Source organism: Hyposmocoma kahamanoa, unplaced genomic scaffold (genome assembly GCF_003589595.1).
Source record: "Hyposmocoma kahamanoa isolate Upper Pololo Valley unplaced genomic scaffold, ASM358959v1 93, whole genome shotgun sequence".
Taxonomy (NCBI): domain Eukaryota; kingdom Metazoa; phylum Arthropoda; class Insecta; order Lepidoptera; family Cosmopterigidae; genus Hyposmocoma; species Hyposmocoma kahamanoa.
In genome coordinates, this window is record NW_020654810.1 from 9,558,723 (window position 1) to 9,580,156 (window position 21,434).

At 38.0% G+C, this 21,434-nt stretch overlaps 1 protein-coding gene across 1 annotated transcript; it reads left to right on the top strand.

Annotated features, from left to right (window-relative positions):
* The first annotated feature begins 2,122 nt into the window (after positions 1 to 2,122).
* Positions 2,123 to 21,307, top strand: LOC113237203 (sphingomyelin phosphodiesterase 4). Its single transcript, XM_026473541.1, has 13 exons — positions 2,123 to 2,258; positions 2,740 to 3,045; positions 4,838 to 4,940; positions 5,305 to 5,521; positions 6,342 to 6,513; positions 6,862 to 7,154; positions 11,041 to 11,224; positions 11,567 to 11,688; positions 14,722 to 14,939; positions 15,616 to 15,746; positions 17,502 to 17,609; positions 20,721 to 20,843; positions 20,956 to 21,307. The coding sequence occupies exons 1-13, from the start codon at positions 2,193 to 2,195 to the stop codon at positions 21,280 to 21,282; spliced, it is 2,370 nt and encodes a 789-aa protein (XP_026329326.1). The 5' UTR covers positions 2,123 to 2,192; the 3' UTR covers positions 21,283 to 21,307.
* Positions 21,308 to 21,434: the final 127 nt, after the last annotated feature.

Here is a 21,434-nt window from a genome sequence, read left to right on the forward strand (position 1 = left end):
CGTTGTACCCTTGGCATACTTAATGGTATGCACTAGACCTGACATTGCATATGCTGTTAGTGTAGTATCACTGAGTCTGGAAAAACCAGAAGAAGCAGACTGTGTTGTGTGCGACTGAAGCACATAATGCGGTATTTGCAGTACACACCAGATCTAGGTATCAAGTATAAGAAAAATTACAAACAAGGCATTTTGGAATGTTACAGCGATGCTGTTCATGCGGGAGATTTCAGCACTGGAAGATCCACAAGCGTGGTGCTGCGCATGTATGCGGGAGGAGCCATCTCGTACTTGTGTCAAAGACAGACAAGTCTCTCAATTTCCACTACAGAGGCTGAAACTGTAGTGGCTAGCGAAGCTCTCTCTTGAAAAACTCTATGGCTGTCTCGACTAATATAGGATCTTGTTAATCTTAAGAAGATTCCGTGTTTAAAAGTTGATAACGAAGCTGCTATAAGGCTAGCAGAAAATCCTGAATTTCACCGTGGTACTAAACATATCCGGGTGCGACATTTTTTTGTTAGAGAGCTAGTGAATAGTGGTGATCTAATCGTCGACAAGATGACTAGTGACGACCAGCTAGCTGATATTTTCACGAAACCACTTGCCAGAACCGGACTAGGAGGATTTCAGAACAAATAGGTCTCTGTTGAAAGGAGATGTTAAAAAAAAAAAGGGGGTTACTATACAACTAGAACCTGTCTGTTTGTTATGTTTGAAGTCTGTCAATAAAAGAAAAACTAAGTACTTTACAAATCTATATAATTGTGTTTATCTAGGTTAATTAAACAAGCTTAAGCTTTCCACATCTTCTATCCACCACCAAATCCAACTTAGAATACGACCATTAGACTGTGATTTTTTTTGCATCCTCTTTCCAAAACTCTACTCAATGCTTAAGTCAGGACAATAAGTATGATTTCAAGCACTGGAAATACGACCCTAATGGTAAGGACTTGAGAATGATTTCTAGTCATAAGTCAATGTTTCTAGTGCTTTAAATCATCCACAAGTCCGGACTTGAGCATAAAGTAGAGTTCTGGAACATTTTTTTATTTATTTATTAAGGCTTTGGCAAAGCCATCAGTCTAAACATGAAGTTCAATTTCTGTAAATATGGCCGCCACAAAGTGGATAGGCAATTTGAGGCGACGTCATTGACTTACAAATAAATGGACGACGGGTCTAATACAAAAACCACGAAAAAAATGTCCCAAGTCAACCTATTCGAAATTTAAATTGTAATGTCATCGCAGTATCGCGCTGTCAGTCGAACAAATGAAGACTAAAGCGGAGTTTGGCGCTCTGTATACGATTTTAGCGCCTTACAAGTGCGGACACTTTTTAGCGCGGACCCGACGCGACGTCCATATAATTGTAAGTCAATGGGCGACGTGCTTGGATTGACTCGGGATTCCTTAAAACGGGCCGATACGGGTATTTTAGTTCGAGACTCGTATAATTTCGCGTTTTAATCTTCGATTAAGGCACGTTGGCACTATCCTATTCCACTTTAACCTAGATTTCACAAAATAATTGAAAGTCAAAATAAAAACGACACTTTTCCCTCCAAAAGGTCCAGAGCGAATCCGTTCTGTAATAAGACCTTTTTTATTTTTTCCATCCTCTAAGTGTACCGTACACACGCCAGAACATCAAGCTACACATTGACGTGTCTTGTTCCGTGGCGCTGGAGACGATTTTCGAACAAAATGTGTAGTCTGATATGCCGTTGTCTACATGGTACTATACAAATGTGGCGCTTTGAAGGGGGCATTCACTATCCTGCCGTCGCTAGTCGTCCGTGCAATGCAGGATTATGAATGTAGTCACAGCATGCAAACCATCTTGCAATGCGTCCTGTAAGACGTCATACACGTATGACATCTTACAGGACGCATTGGCCCACGGGCCAAATGCAGGATAGTGTGTGAGCAATCTCCTACCTACGTGACGGACTGACATGCAGGTAGTGAATGGGCCGTTTTACTTCAACTGACATTGCATTCATATTCGCAAAAAAAAGTTCTAACGGAGTTTTGGGTTTGTTTTGTTTTGTAATGTGATTCCTTATTTATAACATTTTCTAATTGTAACGATCTTCTGTATCATTTAGAAGGCTATGTCCGGTACAATTCTATTATTGTACTACAAAATAATATTTTAAATCCAAGTTCAAAATTGTATAACCTATGAAAACAGTAACGGAATTACTTCGACGAAATACATCATCAAACGCCATGGCCGACGACATAATGGTAATTTTCACATTTTACCAAGGCACTCCATGTACAAAATCATCTCAATAAGGCAATACATTCAAAATCTTTTGTTAAATCGACTAGATATGGTCGCTATAAAATAATACCATACCATAACGTAACGCATTAAAGAGTAAAATCTGTAATGTATAACAAACATGTAATACTGTATATATATGTGTATATTGTGTGTGTAGTTCACCGAGTGTCAAAAATACATCATGTACATGACAGTCACTCAGTGGCCCAACGGTTTGCACTATGTGCGCTTAACGAGGAGGTCCCGGGTTCGATTCCCTGTAAGACCAATTTGGGAAACAACCTTTTTTAAGTTGATTCTGGTCTGGGTGAGTTCTGTTGCTGTGGTACTCATAGTACTGGGAATTCACTAGTTCGAGACCATGTGGTCTCGAGAGAATTCACTCTGGTTGATGTCTGGCATATTGTTATTAATAATGTATATATAATATGTTTTCAGACTCGGTTCTACACATGTCTAAACTTCCGTTTAGAAGAGAAACTAGCTGAGCTTACAAGAATAATAGATCATTCAACACCAACCAAAGAACTTCAAGTATTATTTCCTCAACTCATCAACAATATCTTCGCATCGAGCAATGGATGGAACCTGAAAACAGTGACTTGCGACAATACTCGTACCAATAGATATGAGTTTGAGGCACTGATTAGCTTTTTAGAGCCTCAGGGACCCATGTTCAGATTGTGTTATAAGTTACTGTCTGATCCACAGTACAAATACAATCTGTCTTTGAATGTTTTGCCTGTAAGTCCAACTAAAAGTAAACCTATTACAGTCGGTCTTTTTTGAGGACGGAGTAAAATGACATTTGCAGGGTTGCCACTTCTCATAAAATTTTAAATAGTTGTGTAGTTATTGTCAATAGTTTTATCAATAGATTGTGAAAGAATTTTAAATTTTGCCAAATATGACTGAATTGTGAATATTACTACATTGTAATGATTACATTATATCCTTCATTTGATTGCAATGATTGCATTATAGCCTTCTTTATTCTTATTTTGACAGTTGGCCTAGTGGTATCAATTTTTATTCATATTCATTTTAATAAGAATAGCTGGATTTCATTGTCTCTTTGTATTTGTCATAAAGATAGTTTTAAATACAGGGTATGTGTGTATGTATGAACTTACAAAAATTGTCAATGCAAATAAAGTTGTGCTCAGTAATTGGGTGTATAATGGGACGAAGATGATTCAAATGAGACAAGTTCAGCTATTTATTCCATAAGCATAAGTGATGTGCAGTTGATTGTCGATAAAATCTTTATTGACTGCAATCAGTAGCTGCTTGCAAGCGGACAACAATGAAAAATTTTGTGCAATGAACTTTGATTTTACTCCATCTTAAAAAAAGACAGACTATAATCAGTTTGTCCATCTGTTTGTAAGTTAAGTTAATGATTAAAGCCTAGTGGGACAGGCCTAATGTCAGCATAAGGCTGTTAGACAGCTGGTATGTTCTGCTCTGTTCATGCATTCTTGTATATTTGATGGTGTTCCTATTCTCCTACAAAGACCAATATGAACATAAAGATATAGTAATAATAACTATAATATAATATGATAATAGAGATACTCTTATGTTAGTAAAGAGATTGCTTGGTGTTCGTATTAAACTACTTTATGATTGTAGCGGATTCTATCAATGGGTTAGACTAGGTGCTAACGATGACTGAACAAGACCAAAGCAAATGTACTTATAGTTTATTGATTTACTACGAAACACATCGGCTATCAATAAAAAAAGGAAAACAACAGTAAAGAAAAGGCGCCGAAAACAATCACATTTAAATTTAGAATTTAAATATAAAACTAAAACTTACAGAGACTATAGAATATATACAAAAGAGATTTGTGGCGACTGCTGCGATTCGCTAATTATTTTTTGCTAACAATTAATTTTTGAAATGGAAGCTGTCTATCTCATGTTCTGATTTTAAAATTATTCAGCTCAACAGGCGAAAATAATAAATTTAAATTACTATTTTCTGCAATTAGTGTATACATTCATTTTTAGTTAGTTATATCAACAAGATAAGATTGGTGTTTGACATATTACATAAAATATAACCAAGCAACACCACAGGTACTAATCAGAAAAAATGCAATCAAAATGTTGACTTTGGACAATTGCAGGTATAACTTTAGAATATAGACAAGTGCATCAAAATTAGTAAAAATAAATGAAGTTAACCAGAATTAAATGCACTCTGGCTTATATTATGGTACCTTCAAATGCCTTGTTTTATATATACAAGCTTTTATTTAGCATTTAATTGTTATCTTAAATCTCCATTGTGTAAAAACAGCTGTGATCTAATTAAAATATTAATTAAAATAAATAGCCAAAGTCCAAGTTATTACAAAAATATCTGGATGATCTGTGATTTTTTGAGTTGCCCCTAAATACTTTAATATACATATAATAGACACATACCTTTCTATATTGCTTAATGCTTTTTTATTGAAGGATCAACTTCTTTTTCAATTTTATTTTATTTCAAATTTATTTTATAAATGTTTTATTTTTTCAGTTAGATCTCAGGATGAGTTTAGAAAGAGGCAGGTGTCCTCAATTTTACTCAGACTTGCTGGTAATGGACTCGCAGACTATGAATGTGGTTGCTTTGGCACTGAGTATCCTTTTTATTGTACTTTTTAGTATGCAAATTGTATACCTAATTGGGAGAAGATAATACAAAAATCTGAAACAAGATGGTAATAATTTTTTTAGATTATATTTTTATGAAATACACCTTCTGTAGAAGATATAAAATCCCAATAGTGTTATAAAACTGATCATTTGAGTTATTGACATTTGCTGCATATATAACAATACATAAAATGCAATTTTACTTCCATTCAACCTTCTATAATATTATACAAGTTTCCTAATTTATAATTATTTTAGCATGAATTTAAGTTTTCTATATTTTGGTTACTTTTGAAAAAGGTCTAAATGTTTTTTGAAAAATAATAACTTCTTAACTCGTACATGCAGACCCTTTCGACTACTATATTTTCAACTTCGCTCTCCACCTGGTGAACAACGCACAGCAACAAAGCACCTGGGAGCATTGGAACAGTGCATACTTTGCTTTGGCCTGTGATTACCTCATGCACTTCCTACCTTCAGATCCTAATGTCTCAGTACTACCTCATATTCCTAATTACAGTGGAAAGGTTGCTATGGCCGCTCCATTGCAAACTGCCAACAGGTAAAGAAACAACATTACACATTAAGAGTAAACTAAATCAGAAAATACCCAACAATTGTAATCCAAGCGGATTAGATTATAAAACATTTATTGATTATACAAGTATTATTATTTATTGATTACATTATTAATGAGTAGACCAATTGTAATATTTAAAAAAGACAAAGTTTAAATTTGCTTACAAATTTAATAAAATAAATAAAACAAACATTCTAATGATTAGGGAGTCATTACAACTATCAACACGAATTCGCATTAAACTGGTCAGGAAAAACTTTATGTCCATCTAATAAGAGTAAAAAAGACGTGTGTTCTGCATCGGCGTAAGATCTCGATACAGATTTACGAGGAATGTGTGTTCTGCATCGGCGTAAGATCTCGACACAGATTTACAAGGAATTTGCGTCCTGCGAATTCCGATGGCATCCGAATCGCGGATTCCGATATGGCAGCGTCGATGATTGGACGAATCCGAAGGTGTGAAAACCGTATTTCGTAAGAAATTATGGTTGAACGGCCGACAAGTGTCAGAAAACGTGATCACCTAAAATTAATTTAGCATCGATAAGCCAGTTCCGCGTGTGGTGACTACCTTTCGTGATTGACGACTTCGGCGGTCCAGCAGCTAGCAATCTGGGTGCTAAGCTTCTTAGCTTCCTCTTGGACCGGGGATCAATTCCCAATAGAACTAATTTTGGTTGTCTCGGATAGTCCCTACGTTATTAATTTCTATGACTTCTTTTTGACTACTGATAAGAAGTGATAACACTATGTAATCGCATTAACGCGTTTCACATGAACGGTCCTTTACGGTTTCCAGACCTTTGTGCTCGCCATCGCTGCTTCTAATACCAGACCTGTGTGGTATGGGCAATCAGCATTCGTCGCCGCAGAGCCAGTCGCGTAACGAGGTCTGGCGTTCAGAGACCGTGCTACAGGTCTTCGTTGATATATGGATGAGTGTTGAACAGTTCAACGCTAGGGATGTCGAAGTAAGCATTTGATTCTTGAGAAGACCACCACCATTTTTTGTACTTTCTGCAAAAGATATCCAACTACAATATAATTGAAAACTAATGGAAAACATTGAGGATTTAAATTTAGAAAAAATAGAACCAAGCATTATAATAATTCCATTGTGTTAATGTTTGTATGATTTAATTAAAACCAATTTCAAAGTAATTATGTAAATTCATAGGTTACTAATTACCTATGAATTTACATAATTTTGAAGTAAAAAAAAGAAAGATGTATGCAGCGTGAAACGCTGTATCTATCACAGTAATAATTTTTATGTTTTTAAATAATGATAAAATGAAATTAATAATACAATATTTCAGGTATTCCAGAGAAGCTATCAAAGCATGTGTTCTACACCAGAAAGAGTGCGAACAGTAAGAGTCCTAGTAAAACACATCCATTCGTTCTCAGCCAAACACCAGGCCGATACTGCTAGTCGCTCGTCCGCACTGCGCAAGTACGCACGACAAATTATGTGCGCCCGCGCGTATCACTACGTTAGGCATCTAGTCACTACGTGGCCTTTGGATGCTTCTTTCAGACTTGTGTTGGAACTATGGCTGAGTCTTATACAACCTTGGAGATATACTAACAACACTATTAATCAAGACAGGTAACATTTAATGCTATCAGACATTTTTATTCAATTTGTTTTAAATCATCACAAAAGATCCCCGTAAGGTGTCTCTGTGTTGCGTTGACCCCTTACGCCATTTCAACATTTGGTTATGATTAGAGTTGCAACGAATATTAGGTTACTATTCGGTATTCGAATTATTCGGCTTTTTTTGCTATTCGGCCGAATAGCGAATATTAAATTACTGTTTAGCAATTCCGAACATACGTACATTAGTAGCAGTAGAGCTTCTTGTAAATGATTTCGTCTAGAAAAGTTCTGCCACTTTACATATTTCTGCCGCCAAGCAGTAATGTGAAGATTACGGCGTTCCGGTTTTGAAGGATAGGGGTTCTGGTGAATTACAGGCAATTATTAATTATAGGCACATGAGACTTGTCAACTTATGTCTCCGCTCGACAGGCGGTGTGGCAATATTCCTCAGATTTTGCGATTTAAAGCTCTGAGTGGTACTGGAAATGCTAAGGACAGGCGTGTCGCTTAACACCAAGTGCAAGATTTATTTATCCCGTCACCTTGGTATCATAAAAAAGAACACAGAAGTTTGCGAAAGCGCAATTTTTCGATTCTGGCGATCAAAGGAAGTTAAGATATTTTTCGAAGAGATCAAAAAAAGGTCAATTATCATTTTAAAACTACCCAGTTATTAAGTAACGCTAACAAAATCAATTAAGTATTTATTATTTGCAAACTAAATAAGTTTTGACAGGTAATCTGACTGAAGTGGAATAAACAATTACTTTCTTCATTAAGCCATAAATTTCAATTATGAATGTGCAAATAGAAGTACATATTTTGTTTATAACTGAAGTTAATAGTGCGCTAATCAGACCGAATAGTTCATCTGAACATTCGGCTATTCGGTTACGCTTCTGGCCGAATATACTATTCGTTGCAACACTAGTTGTTTTGGGGGTTGACGTTGCTCGCTTCCGTAGGTTTACCCTCGAGACCCTACAAGTGACCCCTGAGTGGTGCTAAAGAGCAACAACTACTGGTGGTAGGCTTCGGCCGTGGCTAGTCACCACCCTCCCGATGCAGTCGAGTCGCCAAATGGTTCTTACCGTGTTCCGACTCGCGTTCGGGAGTTGCCATTAGGAGATCGGGTCTGAACAGTTGCATTGCGTCTGACGAGTTGTAGCTGCTTGTACTGCCACACCGAGGTTGAACACGACGTAGTGCCTCGTTCAACTGCCTTCCTCCTGCCTATTCACTTCTCAAAACAACATGACAAATCATAAGAAAGGAAAAAACTTTACACAGCGGTTGCATGTCCTCCCACTAAAAGTGCACCTCACTAACATCCGAGGTCTGCACTCAAATCTCGATTCGGTCCACTACCACCTTGAAACCGACAAACCGCAGTTGCTGTTCCTCACAGAGCCGCAGATCAGATGTCCCACTGACGCAGCGCACCTCAGCTACCCCGGGTATACTCTGGAGCACAGGTTCGTACCTCGTGCCGGAGTCTGTGTGTACGTTCGCGATGACATCTGTGTCAAACGTCTCACGAACCTTGAGGCACGAAGTTTTTCTGTTTTATGGCTTCTGGTTGACACAGGAGTTACACAAATAGTGTACTGCTGTATCTACAGCTCACATAGTGGAGATCAGGAGACGACCAAGCTGTTCCAATGTCTGAGCGAGACGTCTGATGAGGCTCAACTCAGGTACCCAGCGGCGCAACTGTCATTCGAGGGGACTATTAAAGTCCCCCAGAATCTCTCTCTCAAGAATGGTTGTTACCATACCAGATGACCGATCACGTTGGGAGAGAGACGCGTAAACTTACGTTAACGCTAAGCCTTTCTCAGCTCGTCAGTGGCGCCACCAGGATCCCGGATGTTGAGTCTCATACGGCTAATTGCATGGACCTTCTGTTAACAACTGATCCAGACCGCTACTATGTGATTGTGGAGGTCCTACTGGGTACTTCCGACCATTGTCTGGTGAAAACTGTATCCGTTTACTCCCCACCCGATCAGGGCCCTAGTGGTATGAGACGGGTGTGGCGACACAAATTAGCAGATTGGGACGACATGCGCCATTTTGCGTCATACCCCTGACAGGCGTGCTTTACTTCAGGAGACTCGTCGAGCTGTGCTGATGCTGTAGTCGAGGTTTTGCATTTGGGTATGGAGTATTACATACCATACTCTGATGTACCCAATGGATCCCAAGCTTGTCCATGGTTTAACGCTGATTGTAGTTGTGCTGAAGCACGTAAACAGTCCGCGTACCAAGCTTGGGCAGATGCTCGACTACGCAAAGCTCAAAATTTGAAGAAAGCTTTTAATAAGGCCGCCAAGAAGTGCAAAAGTGTGTTACGCAGCGCCAAGTTCGACCATGTGCGTCGCATAGGGGCCAAGCTTGCCTCTTATCTAACAGGCAGCAAATCCTTTTGGTCCCTGGCCAAAGCGGTCTAATCTAACTTTTGTCGCCCATCTCTGCCACCTATGCTGAGGCCGGATGGCTCGCTGGCTCATACTGCGGAAGAGAAGGCGTATCTTTTTGCCTCACTCTTTGCAGAGAGTTCGCGTCTGGATGCCGCAGGGAACCTACCACCTATTTAACCTCAGACTGGCTGCACTATGGCGCCAGTTCGCATACGCAAAAAAGAGGTACTTAGAACTCTGCGAAATCTAGACGTGAATAAAACTAGCGGGCCAGATGGAATTCCAGCGATAGTCCTGCGTAACTGTGCGCCTGAGTTGTTTCCTGTTCTCACACGCCTGTACCGCCTCTCACTTGAGACTGGTGTAGTTCCCAGGTCGTGAAAGCTTGCAAACGTGCAACCTGTGCCAAAAAAGGGAAGCAGAGCTGACTCTGTCAATTATAGACCTATCACAGTCACTTCCATAGTCTTGCAGAATATGGAACGCGTACTCAACAACCGTCTCCTTTCATACCTTGAAGACAACGACCTCCTCAGTGATCGCCAGTTCGGATTCCGACGAGGGCGATCTACTGGGGATCTTCTTGTGTATGCCTGTCACATATGGAGCGAGGCTATATAAAAGCAAGGTGAAGCACTTGCAGTGTCTTTGGACATTTCTAAAGCCTTTGACAGGGTCTGGCACGCAAGCCTTTTAAGTAAGCTTCCCTCTTATGTGCTTCCCACTGACCTTTGCAATTGGTTCTCGGATTTCTTGAGTGAACGTTCGATTCGAGTAGTCTTAGAAGGCTGCACTTCCGAACATATGGCGATAGATTTCTCCGGAGTTCCTCAGGGTTCCGTACTGTCTGCAACTCTCTTTCTGCTGCATATCAATGATATGTTAATTCCAGGTACCTTTGCGTATGCTGATGAGAGCACAGTTGTAGATAGGTACTTCATCAATGCAAGGGTCAGTGGAGAGGAAATCAAGTCTTGTCGAGAGTCCATGGTTGGCCGTTTGGATTTGGAATTGACAAACGTGCCAAGAGGTTTATTGGTGACTAGGAATTAGTGGAGGCGAAGCTGCAAAGCCTTGAACACCGCCGTAAAGTTGCCTGCTTGTGCGATGGAATTACACGATTTATTCCGCCTTCCCCTTTCCATCACCGGGGGACTAGGCGTAGGCTTGGGACCCCTATGTTGTGGATATTCCAAAGATTCGCACAACGCGTTACGCTTCCACGTCACTTTCCATCAGGTGAGATAGAGGTCAAATGTGCACTGATATTTTATAAAAAAAAGGTTGTGATATCTTTTAAAGGGCGTCATAGCACCCCATATGACGTCAGGCATTCCATTTCAGTGCACCTTTGTTGAATGTATCTTCCTTTTAGGCATTTGCAATTTACCGTGGCGAAACAATGGTTAAAAATCCCTGAATTCCAAAAACTTCACATCTGTTGCATTTTTGTTTCCGATTTGTAGATTTCCTGGCTACCACCATAACCAAGAGGAAAGCAACGTCGGCGCACTAGACGCAAGTTATACTCAGTTCATTGCCGAGAACTTCCCATCTTACACCTGCATCTTTCAATTGGTGCTACCAAGGTTCATGAGAATGGAATTGACTGCTTACAAAAACGCCGTTATGTTGTTTCGGTTAGGAAAGGTCTGTATAGAATGGTTAAGTTCTTATGTTGCCTCTCAACTATATCGTTTCCTCTCCTTATTAACCTGTCGTAGTTAGCATTAGACAATATTTTAAAAGTTTTTTCTGTAGTTTTCACATATTCAAAACAATACCGTCACTGAACGAAATTTTTCAATTTCAATTTTAAAAAACCAAAACTTAACTTGTCTTTTTAAATATGAAATTGTGAAATGAACAATGTAATAATTTTATGTCTCAGGAAATTCTCCTTTCGTGATAACGTGGACGAACTGTCCTACCTCAATTAACTAAACATTCAATATAATATACAACAGTGAAAATATTCCCTTTTATTTACAGGTGTTTTCACAACAGCATCTAGTGCCGATCTTATCGAATTTGGAGCAAGCCATCAAGGACAATAACTTTGGATTGCATCACAGTCCAGAGACTAGTTTTAACAGCTCTATGCATGAACAAAGGTTAATATGGAACTGCAGTACGGTTTCTCTTTACTTGCTTTATACTAAAACACTATTTATAAGCGTTATTTGTAAAACACTAACAGCCTCGCAAGACTGTATTGCTAACATCATAAACAACAAGTTTTGTTACATGATTTTTTAAGGGTGCGTACAGATGTGGCGAATGCGCTGCGTGTGCGTTCTATGATAATAATAACGCACACACTCAACATAGCCCCGCACAAGGGAAACCCTGTGTCGCGAGTGCCATGGACACACACGTAGACAACTCACACCCAAAACTCACGAGATAAATAAATGTAGGCCATACAAATATTTCTGCCGGCCCGGGAATCGAACCTGGGACCTCTGCGTGGCAGTTCGGCATGATAACTGTTCGGCCACGTTAATTGCCCGCGCTGTACACAGATCTGTATTTGGAAGTAATTTCAAATGTGCAAGCATCCCTTTCGACGACCCCCAACACCGCTCCTGCGTTTTGCATCGGACTGGTATTTTCTTTCACCGCACATATTTATCACCGTTTAGAGCAGCCTTTCCCAAAGTGGGCGATAACGCCCCCTTGTGGGCGTTGCAGGCCTTAAGGGGGGTGGTAAGAGACCTAGAAAAAAAAATGGGGGCGTTGTGTAGAGGCTTAGGGGGAGATTTATAATTCTAAAACTGTACTCAATGCTCAAGTCAGGACTTGAGTATAATTCCAAGCACTAGAAATCATACTCAAGTCCTTGCCATTAGAGTCGTATTTCCAGTGCTTGAAATCATACTCAAGTCTGCTCAAATCCTGACTTGAGCATTGAGTACAGTTCTGGAATACGACCCTAGGACACCGACTGAGCTCTCGACTCTCGACTACAACTTGTGAACATCAACTGATATTAATTAAGAGATTGCTCAAACTAACTCGATTTGATATTTCTCTCCATGTAGTTCATATACCTGTCCTGTTTTATTGAATAAATAAAATAAAAATCATGTCATGAAATGAAAATAGACACAAACAAACAAATAAAAAGGCAACAGACAGTTTCGCATTTTAATAGTTATTAGTATTCCTACATAGAAAATTTTCGTAGATAATAGACCGCGGGCAATCATGTTTTAATAAGTTTTTGTTAAATAACCCGATTTGTGCATTTTTGTATCAATCGGCTGGTTCACAGAATACTTGTTCTTACTTGTTGAGTGCCATTGAGCGTCGAATGAGATAAACGAGCGAACGAGAGATTTATGCATGTTTGTCTTATTCCTGTCGGTGCGTGCTGCTTATGCAATCCTACATAAACAACGTATTGTTTATTTTATTTTCATTTGCGGTTTCGCGCGTAATAGATAGCAGTACTTAAGTTCAACACTTACGTATTTCTTAAAATAAAACAATGTCGGAAGTAAAAAAGAAGACACGGCAATACTGTGCGGAATAGGTATATTAAATTCGGATTCATTGAAAATCCCACACATTCATCGTCGTCTTTGTATGTCTAAAAACATTTTCGAATGAAGTCTTCAAGACTGCAAGATCGTTGGAATAAAATGCATCCACCTCACCTCCACATTGACTTCACCGAACGAAACCAGGACATTTTGAACAAGGAAATACCATACTGGGTGTTGGGTCCTTTTCAAATGTCAACACAGCATTATCACCTCAGCTGGAAGAAGAACTTATAGAATTGACAACGAACGAGGGAATAAAAGTAAGTTTAAAAATGGCTACCAAGAATTTTGGCTACAAAAACCGATCCCGCAATTGTACCCTGGATTATGGTCAATCGTTCAACGATTCTAGATAGCATTCCCATCGTCATATTAGTGTGAACGTGGTTTTATTGCTGTGACAACGCTGCTTACTAAAAAGAGAAATCGTTTACGTGTTACCGAACGTGGTCACTTTTATATTAGTATCGATTATGTTTGTTTTATTTTAAATAAAAGATACTCTGTCTGAATACTATAAAGTTGCGTTTCAATAATCATTCTCATTGGCAGGTGTAGCCCGTAAGAGTTAACTTGAGACCTGAGCGCCGTTGTGTACTACCTACTGCGCTCAGGTCTCAAGTTAACTCTTGCGGGTTATAGTAAGTCTCGTATAGAATGAATGTTTAATCTCCGCTAATATAGCTCACAATAATCAATTTAATTTGAAGTTATAGTGGTTTTTAAGTGGGAGAAAAAATGGAGGCGCTAAAAATAATTTATTCTCAAACTGCCTCTGTGGCCGAACGGTTACCATGCCGGACTGCCACGCAGAGGTCCCAGGTTCGATTCCCGGGCCGGGAGAAATGTTTGTATGACCTACATTTATTTCTCTCGTGAGTTTGGGTGTAATTTGTGGTTGTCTATATGTGTGTCCATGGCACCCGCGACACAGGGTTTCCCTAGTGCGGTGCTATGTTGAGTGTGTGCGTTATTATTTATTTATTAAAGTGGGCAGTAGACAAAATAAGTTTGAGAACCCCTGGTTTAGAGCGATCAATTCAAATATTTTTATTGTTGTAGGATAGTATATAGTTGTTTTATGATGTTAATAATTATAGTCCTGCGAAATTGTTAGTATTTTACAAATAACCCTAAAACTACAAAAATAATAACTTGTTATCTAACGATTGTGATAACAATCAGCAACTTGCCAAGCTAGTCTTGTTTTCGGGTGCGAAAGGAGTTTTTAATAAAATAAAACTACAGTTAAGCTTAACTAGACAACCGGAAGAGTTGAATGTGTGGTCTCATCACCACACCACCAACACATATGCACCACAGGATGTTTGCACTCTTAAGTTGTAGCGTAAGCTGCCTACAAATACATTGAGATGTATGTACCAGGGTCGTTATGCCTAACTCTGTATTCTTACTTCTATGGTGCGGGGACGATCCGGGTGCATAACTAGCTACGAATTTTTAGAGATTTGTTTTTCTTCTGATTGCATAATGATCCTTGACACCACGCAAACGGAAATTGAGCCAATTCTCGCTCCAACAAATTCTTGTATACCAATAAATGGGTGTCTAATTGCCTTTATTATTTTTTTCCAGCTACACTTACAACGGCGTCCCTTTACATAAATGGGTCGCCATTGCCAAACAAGCAATAACAGAACTGAATATGTCTTCAACATTTGAATATGAACCGATATGGGGCGAAAACAAGAATTACTACGGAATTGAGTTTCTCAAGAAAATACTCGAAGCTAAAACATCTGCGGAAAATATTGTTGAAGAGTATAGCAAGAAATTGAGTCCGAAACAAAAGGGTAGCTTATGAAATGCTTCATTATTGTAAACAGACAAGTTTTTGTTTGATGTTTGATAGATATATATATTTTTGTTAAGTGAAGGGGTATATTTACAGACCACTTGGTCAGATTGACTAGCGGTGCCAATTCATTCATCTTATTTAAATTCGGGCGATCGGAGGGTTAAAGGTGGGTTCACATGTGTGACATTTCAACGCTCCGAGGCTCTGTGACATGTCACGAGCACTTGCTGTGTAAATGTGGACGGACTATGACACCGTAAAATTTCAGAGACCGTAACATTTCAACGCATCGAGAGGTGATGTTTCACGGTACAAACTTATGATAAAAAGATCCGCCTGTATACGGGTCGGGTCGTGACATCACAGTGTGATAGTGCAAAATCACTGTCCGCATTTGCTACAAATGGTACCGTTATTTCGACCATATTTCGACTGGTGGTCGCACTCGTGGTAACAAACCACCATTAAATGTTGCACTCCGTATAGAAGACTATTGATTGACATTATTGATGAGATAACAGAAAAATGGTTCTGTTTTTATTCGATATGATCTTTTAGAGGTTTGAAATAATGTTATCAATTTTATGAAATAATTGTCTTGTTGGTTGTCAAGGCGTTTTTATAAATGCAATGATATTGCATTAGTAACGATTTCTTACTTTTGCTTTTAGGTACATGGGCTAGCATAAAATACTGGTTCATGATCGGAGATACATATGAGGAGGAATTATTACTGGAAGAGTACAAGAAAGTGCCTACTTATCTCAACGCTTCTATACGTTATTTTTCGTCTATATTTGGGGTAAGAAGTAAAAAAAAAATAGTTTTAAGAAGTAAAAAATATTTTAGTATAATAGGGTAATCGCGTATCACACAAAAACGTAATAGAATTGAGAACCTCCTCTTTTTATGAAGTCGTTTAAAAAATCTGGCAGCTAATTATATTATGTAGATCTTTATTTCCATTTTATCTATTTTGTATGCAAGCAAAGCACCGTTTTTTGTAATTCAGCTATATAATTTCTGTGTTTTCCAATTCCTTTCAATCTGATAACTCATAGTGATTGGAAGAAATTCAAAGGTGCCGATATGATGCCGGTGAATTTCAGGAAATGTAGTGCTACCTGTAGGAAAATTGATTTGGTGCAATCATTTTGATAGGTATATCGACGTCCATTTGATAGGTATATCAACAAACGGACGTCGGGCTTAATAATAAAACCACGAAAAAAATGTCCGAATTTAACGTATACAAACGTAGTGACATGTAACGAGATATAAAAAAAACTAAAACATTTAATTTAAATTGTAACTTCATTGCAGTGCTGCCTAATTTTGCTTGCAACAATTTAAGGGGCGAAAAACACCATACTCAGCTTGTACTGGAAACTAAACAAAATGCACCATATTTTGCTTTGACTGATTACTTGAACACAAGAGTAATGGAGCATTTATTATAAATATTAATTAATTTTTATATGTATTATATGTTGAATTATGTACAAGTTCACTTAAAGAAATAATAAAGAGTTGGGCAGATACATACATACAAACATTGCAAAAGTGAAAATAGGCGTGTACTGACTGATATTAGAAATGTTCGAACTAAACATAAACTCAAATATCCGTAATTCCGAGAACCGATTTATAATAAAATCGTTACGCTTTCAAGCAATTTTGATGCTTTTCACAAAGTCAAAATTAGCTTTTGTTTTGTAATATTCCTAAAAAAATATAAACATTTGACATTATGTAAATTCTAGTTAACGTTATTTCGGGCAAATATATTTTCTGACTTCTGATAAGTAATCCCAGGCCGTAAAACGAGTACAACAATATTTTGTTAGTTATTGCTAACGATTAATAAAAAAGAATTTTAAACATAAGATTAAAATCAAAGCGACTCTATAGTTTCTTCGTTCTAAATATTTCAATCGCTTGTGGTTCGAACAACAATTGAAAATGACCAAAAAGTTTATATAAGCTTCTTGAAATTGATGTATGATATGATAATGGGTCTCTTTCCATCTTTTGCGCATGCAATGTGTAGAAAAAGGACAGTTAAATGTTTGATTATTTTGTTAGCTTTTGTAATTTATATTTAGGATTCATTTATATATAAATTAAATACTATACAAAATAACACTTTTAAATGATAACTATGATAACGCAATACATTTGTTTAGTGAAAATATGATACAAAATCCTGTTTTTACACTTTACTGCAGTAATTTTTACAAATTATTATTATATAGTACTGCATGATTGACAACCGCGCTGTCAATCGGACAAACGAAGACTGTTGCGCGATTGACGCTCTGTATGCGATTTTAACGCCCCATAGGTGCGACACTTTTTAGCACGAACCTGACGTCCATTTATTGGTAGGTCAATGGGTGCAATAATAAATTTATACATACACATAGCTCTCAAAGTTGACCCCTTTTAATTATTGCTGCCCAAATTTATGGCCACAAGATGAATAAATTAAAAATATTTTTAATATTTTTACATATTTTACTTCCTGAAACTAATAAACGCATTCTTTTATTTACAGCTGAATGAAATTACATTGATTCCTCCAGATTCTGTAGTTGGAGAAAGTTTATTGGAGAACTCCTCATTTGCCAATTCAACCAATTTCGCATCTTCGATTACTCAAAAGGTAACACCTGACAAGCATATACGTCCTAAGCAAATTTAATAGTAGGTACATTGTGTTATAAGGGCCTTTAGCAGGCCTTTAGGGACAGAGTAACATTCAAATTCCGAGCCAAATGCGATATAGTTCCGCACGTCTTGAATGAGTGATAACGTAACATTTTTCATCACATGCTTAGTTGTGACGAAGTTAAAAGGAATTAGTTATTAAAAAAGTTATACTTTATTTGTACTATACATATAGTACATAAGAAAAGATCTAATAAAAAGAACAATAATTTCTTTTTGAGCCTTAAAATTTTTTGCTTGACTACATATGAATGAAAAAAAAATTATTTCATAATGATGCCGACATTAGTTGAAAGGGTGCTCGTGACAAAAACTCAAAACCGAGAAAACAGTGTTTAAATACATTTATATTAACTTACTTGTTTGGTTATATTGAGCTTTCAGTTTTAAAATCTAACATAAAAGGTATTAAAAACACATAAAATCAACTTCTGGTAGCCATAAACAAAGGAAATCACGATTGACAAAAATGATAAATTATTGACATTCATTACATAAAGGACGAGAACATTGTAGGCACACTGGCTTGCTGCAGCCAACACAAACATAGGAGGTCATCCGATGTTTCTTTGAAGGACAAAGTCTGCATACTCTTCTACTTCCTGGAATGACTGCTGGTACCTGGACATCCACTGTAACCATATCTTTGCCTAAAACTCGAGTTATTGTCGACCTGAGCTCTCTTGGTAAATTTATGCTAGTAACACGTCGTTGCATATGCGGGACCACAAGCGAACGAGCTAATTTTTTGAGGAAATCTCCTCTGTCGACATCCTTTGACTGATGCATGTTATGTAGTATATACGCATTCATACCACTCAAGTCAAGAACTCGATAAAATAACACCATAGGCCATCTCTTTGTGCGGCGGCTACTCGAGTAAATGGAACATTTTTTGTCCGCCTCGTCAACGCCGCCTTTCGTAGAATTATAATACATTATAATTTCGGGTTTATTAGTATCTCCATCAATCTCATCATTATGATGCATAGAAGATATAAGTATCACAGCTCTGTTCTTTTTCGGAACATAGGAACATAAGGTTTTGTCTTTGGTAAAACCAAATAAGGCTGATTGAACTGCTCGACGTTTGTCTGGTTGAAATTCAGTCGGTAACTCTCTTTTATTTTTTTTCACTGTCCCGACATATGTCAGCTTCCGCTTCGATAGTTCATCTACGAGCTGGATTGACGAGAACCAGTTATCAGCAGTCATGTTACGGTTGCTTCCTTGGATGGGTTTCGTCAGGCGCAGAACGCACTGAGTTGGTACTAAGAATTTTTGTTCTTGTGCTGTCAATCCTACACCATCAGAGTTTTTCCCAGAGTATACATAGCCATTGTAAAAATAAGAGTTGCTAGCATCGCACAACCCTCGTATCACCAATCCATATTTGCCTGGTTTTTTAGGCATGTATGAAATCATGTGACTTCGTCCTCGAAACTTCACTAGCATCTCGTCGACTGTGACACTTTCACCGCATTCATACAATTTTTGAGAATTTCTAAGAAATTTGTTGAAAATTTCGGATATAGCAGCCAGATTATCAGTCTTTTTCCTCTCAACGCGGTCATTTGGATTGTCGAACCGAAGACATAACAATAATACAAGAAATCTTGTTTCTGACATACAGCATCTAAATATTTCACAGCCTGTACCATCCAAAGCAAGTAAGTAACTCGTGTCTTCGTGGTTTGATTTTAACACCGCTGAATAAAACAATAGACCTAAAAAAGCTTTCATTTCAGTAATGTCCAACGCTTTTAGTTCAGGTCTATCATGACGTGCAAACTTGGTTCTATAATCAGATATTTTCGCATTCGTCCATGTCAAAATGTGTTGGAGCATTTCATCGTCGAAGAGCTTATTCCAGATGGAGAAGGGATCTTTCTCATCGTCAGCCATCAACTTCGAAGAAGCAGGACGTGATATAATATTATGTTGAGGTGTACGAACCCTGGCAGAAGGAGGCTGCTTTGCCCATTTATACCGGTTTTTACCGTAATAGGAGGTAGATCGTAGTTCCGACAGAGGTATAGTCTCTGAACTCTCACTATCGAATTCTTCTTCAAGGTCCTCGTACTTGTTTGCATCTTCTTCCTCGTCACTTTCATGTTGGCGTATTAACTCCGATTCGGATATTACGATCTGTTCAGTATCCTGCTCACAATCCGACTCATCTGAAGCAAGCCACAACGCATTTAATTCTTCCTCGAAAGACGGATCAGTAACTCGTAATATTTTCTTGGCCGGCCTCTGAAGAGAATTATGAGGTTGCCGCTTCCAATGAGAACAGCCTGCCCGACTACTTTCCGCCATATTTTACACTTAAATCGAAAACAACCACGAAAACTTTGTAAATATTTCTATATGACAATTATGGACGTGTAGTCTCACAGGCTCCAGCCAATATTTAAATAGGTATAATTCACGTATTATGCACTGAGCGACGCAACCTCCTTCCTCGCTGGCCGTTATCGTACTAAAACTGAAGCTACTGAGCGGCTTAGTCGCGGAGAGCGGGGGACGTGAGTGAAACAACGAAACCAACATTCTCGCGGAGCCTGTGAGACTACATGTCCATACTTAAAGGTTAAAACTAAATGACGTAGAAAATTGTGTGCAATTACGCCTTTTTACATGCTTTTTACCAAATTGTTTTGTAAATGCGTCCATTTAACTTAGTTTGACCATAAAAGTGTGGGTAATTACGCCTTTTTCTCCTAGGAAAAAAAAAAAATAGTGACACATTCGTCTTTTTTTGTTGATCACGACAGTATATACACATGTTTTGAAAAACGTCACACACTCCCTTTCAACTAACGACGGCAGAACGTACGCTTGTTATATACATATTATACATAACGTGCAGCAAAAGTAGGCGGCAATTTTATCATAAATATATTTTATATACTCAAGGCGGTAAGGGCTTTTTATTTTTAATTTCTGGGGTGTGTTGACGTTATCCCTTGCAAAACACACGTTTAGGCACGATATTAACTAATGGGATCCAACTCTAAATACCTACTTTTTTATTTATTTACAGCTTCGCACAAAACCAACTAAAGTAAGCTACATGGGTGATCCAGACCTCATGCCGATAACATCGTACGAGAGCACGATACTAGTCAGAATATTCTATCAAATAGCATCCAAGTTAAACGAAATTGTACGTATTGAATGTAACTTCATGGCTTGATTCTCGAGGGATTCTTGCACTAAATTATTGGAGCTTCAGGTTTTTTAACTTGAATATATAATTAAATTATATTTTATTCCAGTACCGTGAAGAATTTACAAATTTATGGAACAGAGAAGACTACCCAGGTTACGTGACGCGTGAAATACTTGAAAGGCCTTGCACGATACGCACCTATGTGAAGGACATGGCCAACCGCCAAAACATTGTTACTCAAGAACTACCTCCAAGACTGTCGCTAAGAAAACTCGGCTCCCACGCTTTCGTCATATGGGTCAGCCTTGGCTATTTCTTTTTCAAAGTATTTGGTTTCAGCGGTTTTTTTTACACCTTCATTCTCGTTGTGTCTTGGTTGATCATCGTTTTAACAAAGTCTTTATTGAAATATTTAAATATTATGAAAGCTTGATTGTAATCTTTTATTTATTTTATATTATTTAGTAATATTAACGATTATAAGGATTTGTTTTTGGCTATTTATTGTTTTAATTCCTACTCTAGATTGAAGTATCATATTCAACATATTGTGTCAACTTGTTAAAACTCGCATATTACTCAAAA

Bases quoted from the DNA above. Each gene is read 5' to 3' on its own strand.
- LOC113237203 (XM_026473541.1), top strand. From the start codon at position 2,193: ATGAAAACAGTAACGGAATTACTTCGACGAAATACATCATCAAACGCC. The intron at 17,610-20,720 runs GTAACACCTGAC...ATTTATTTACAG, and splicing joins CATCTTCGATTACTCAAAAG to CTTCGCACAAAACCAACTAA. The intron at 20,844-20,955 runs GTACGTATTGAA...ATTTTATTCCAG, and splicing joins CATCCAAGTTAAACGAAATT to TACCGTGAAGAATTTACAAA.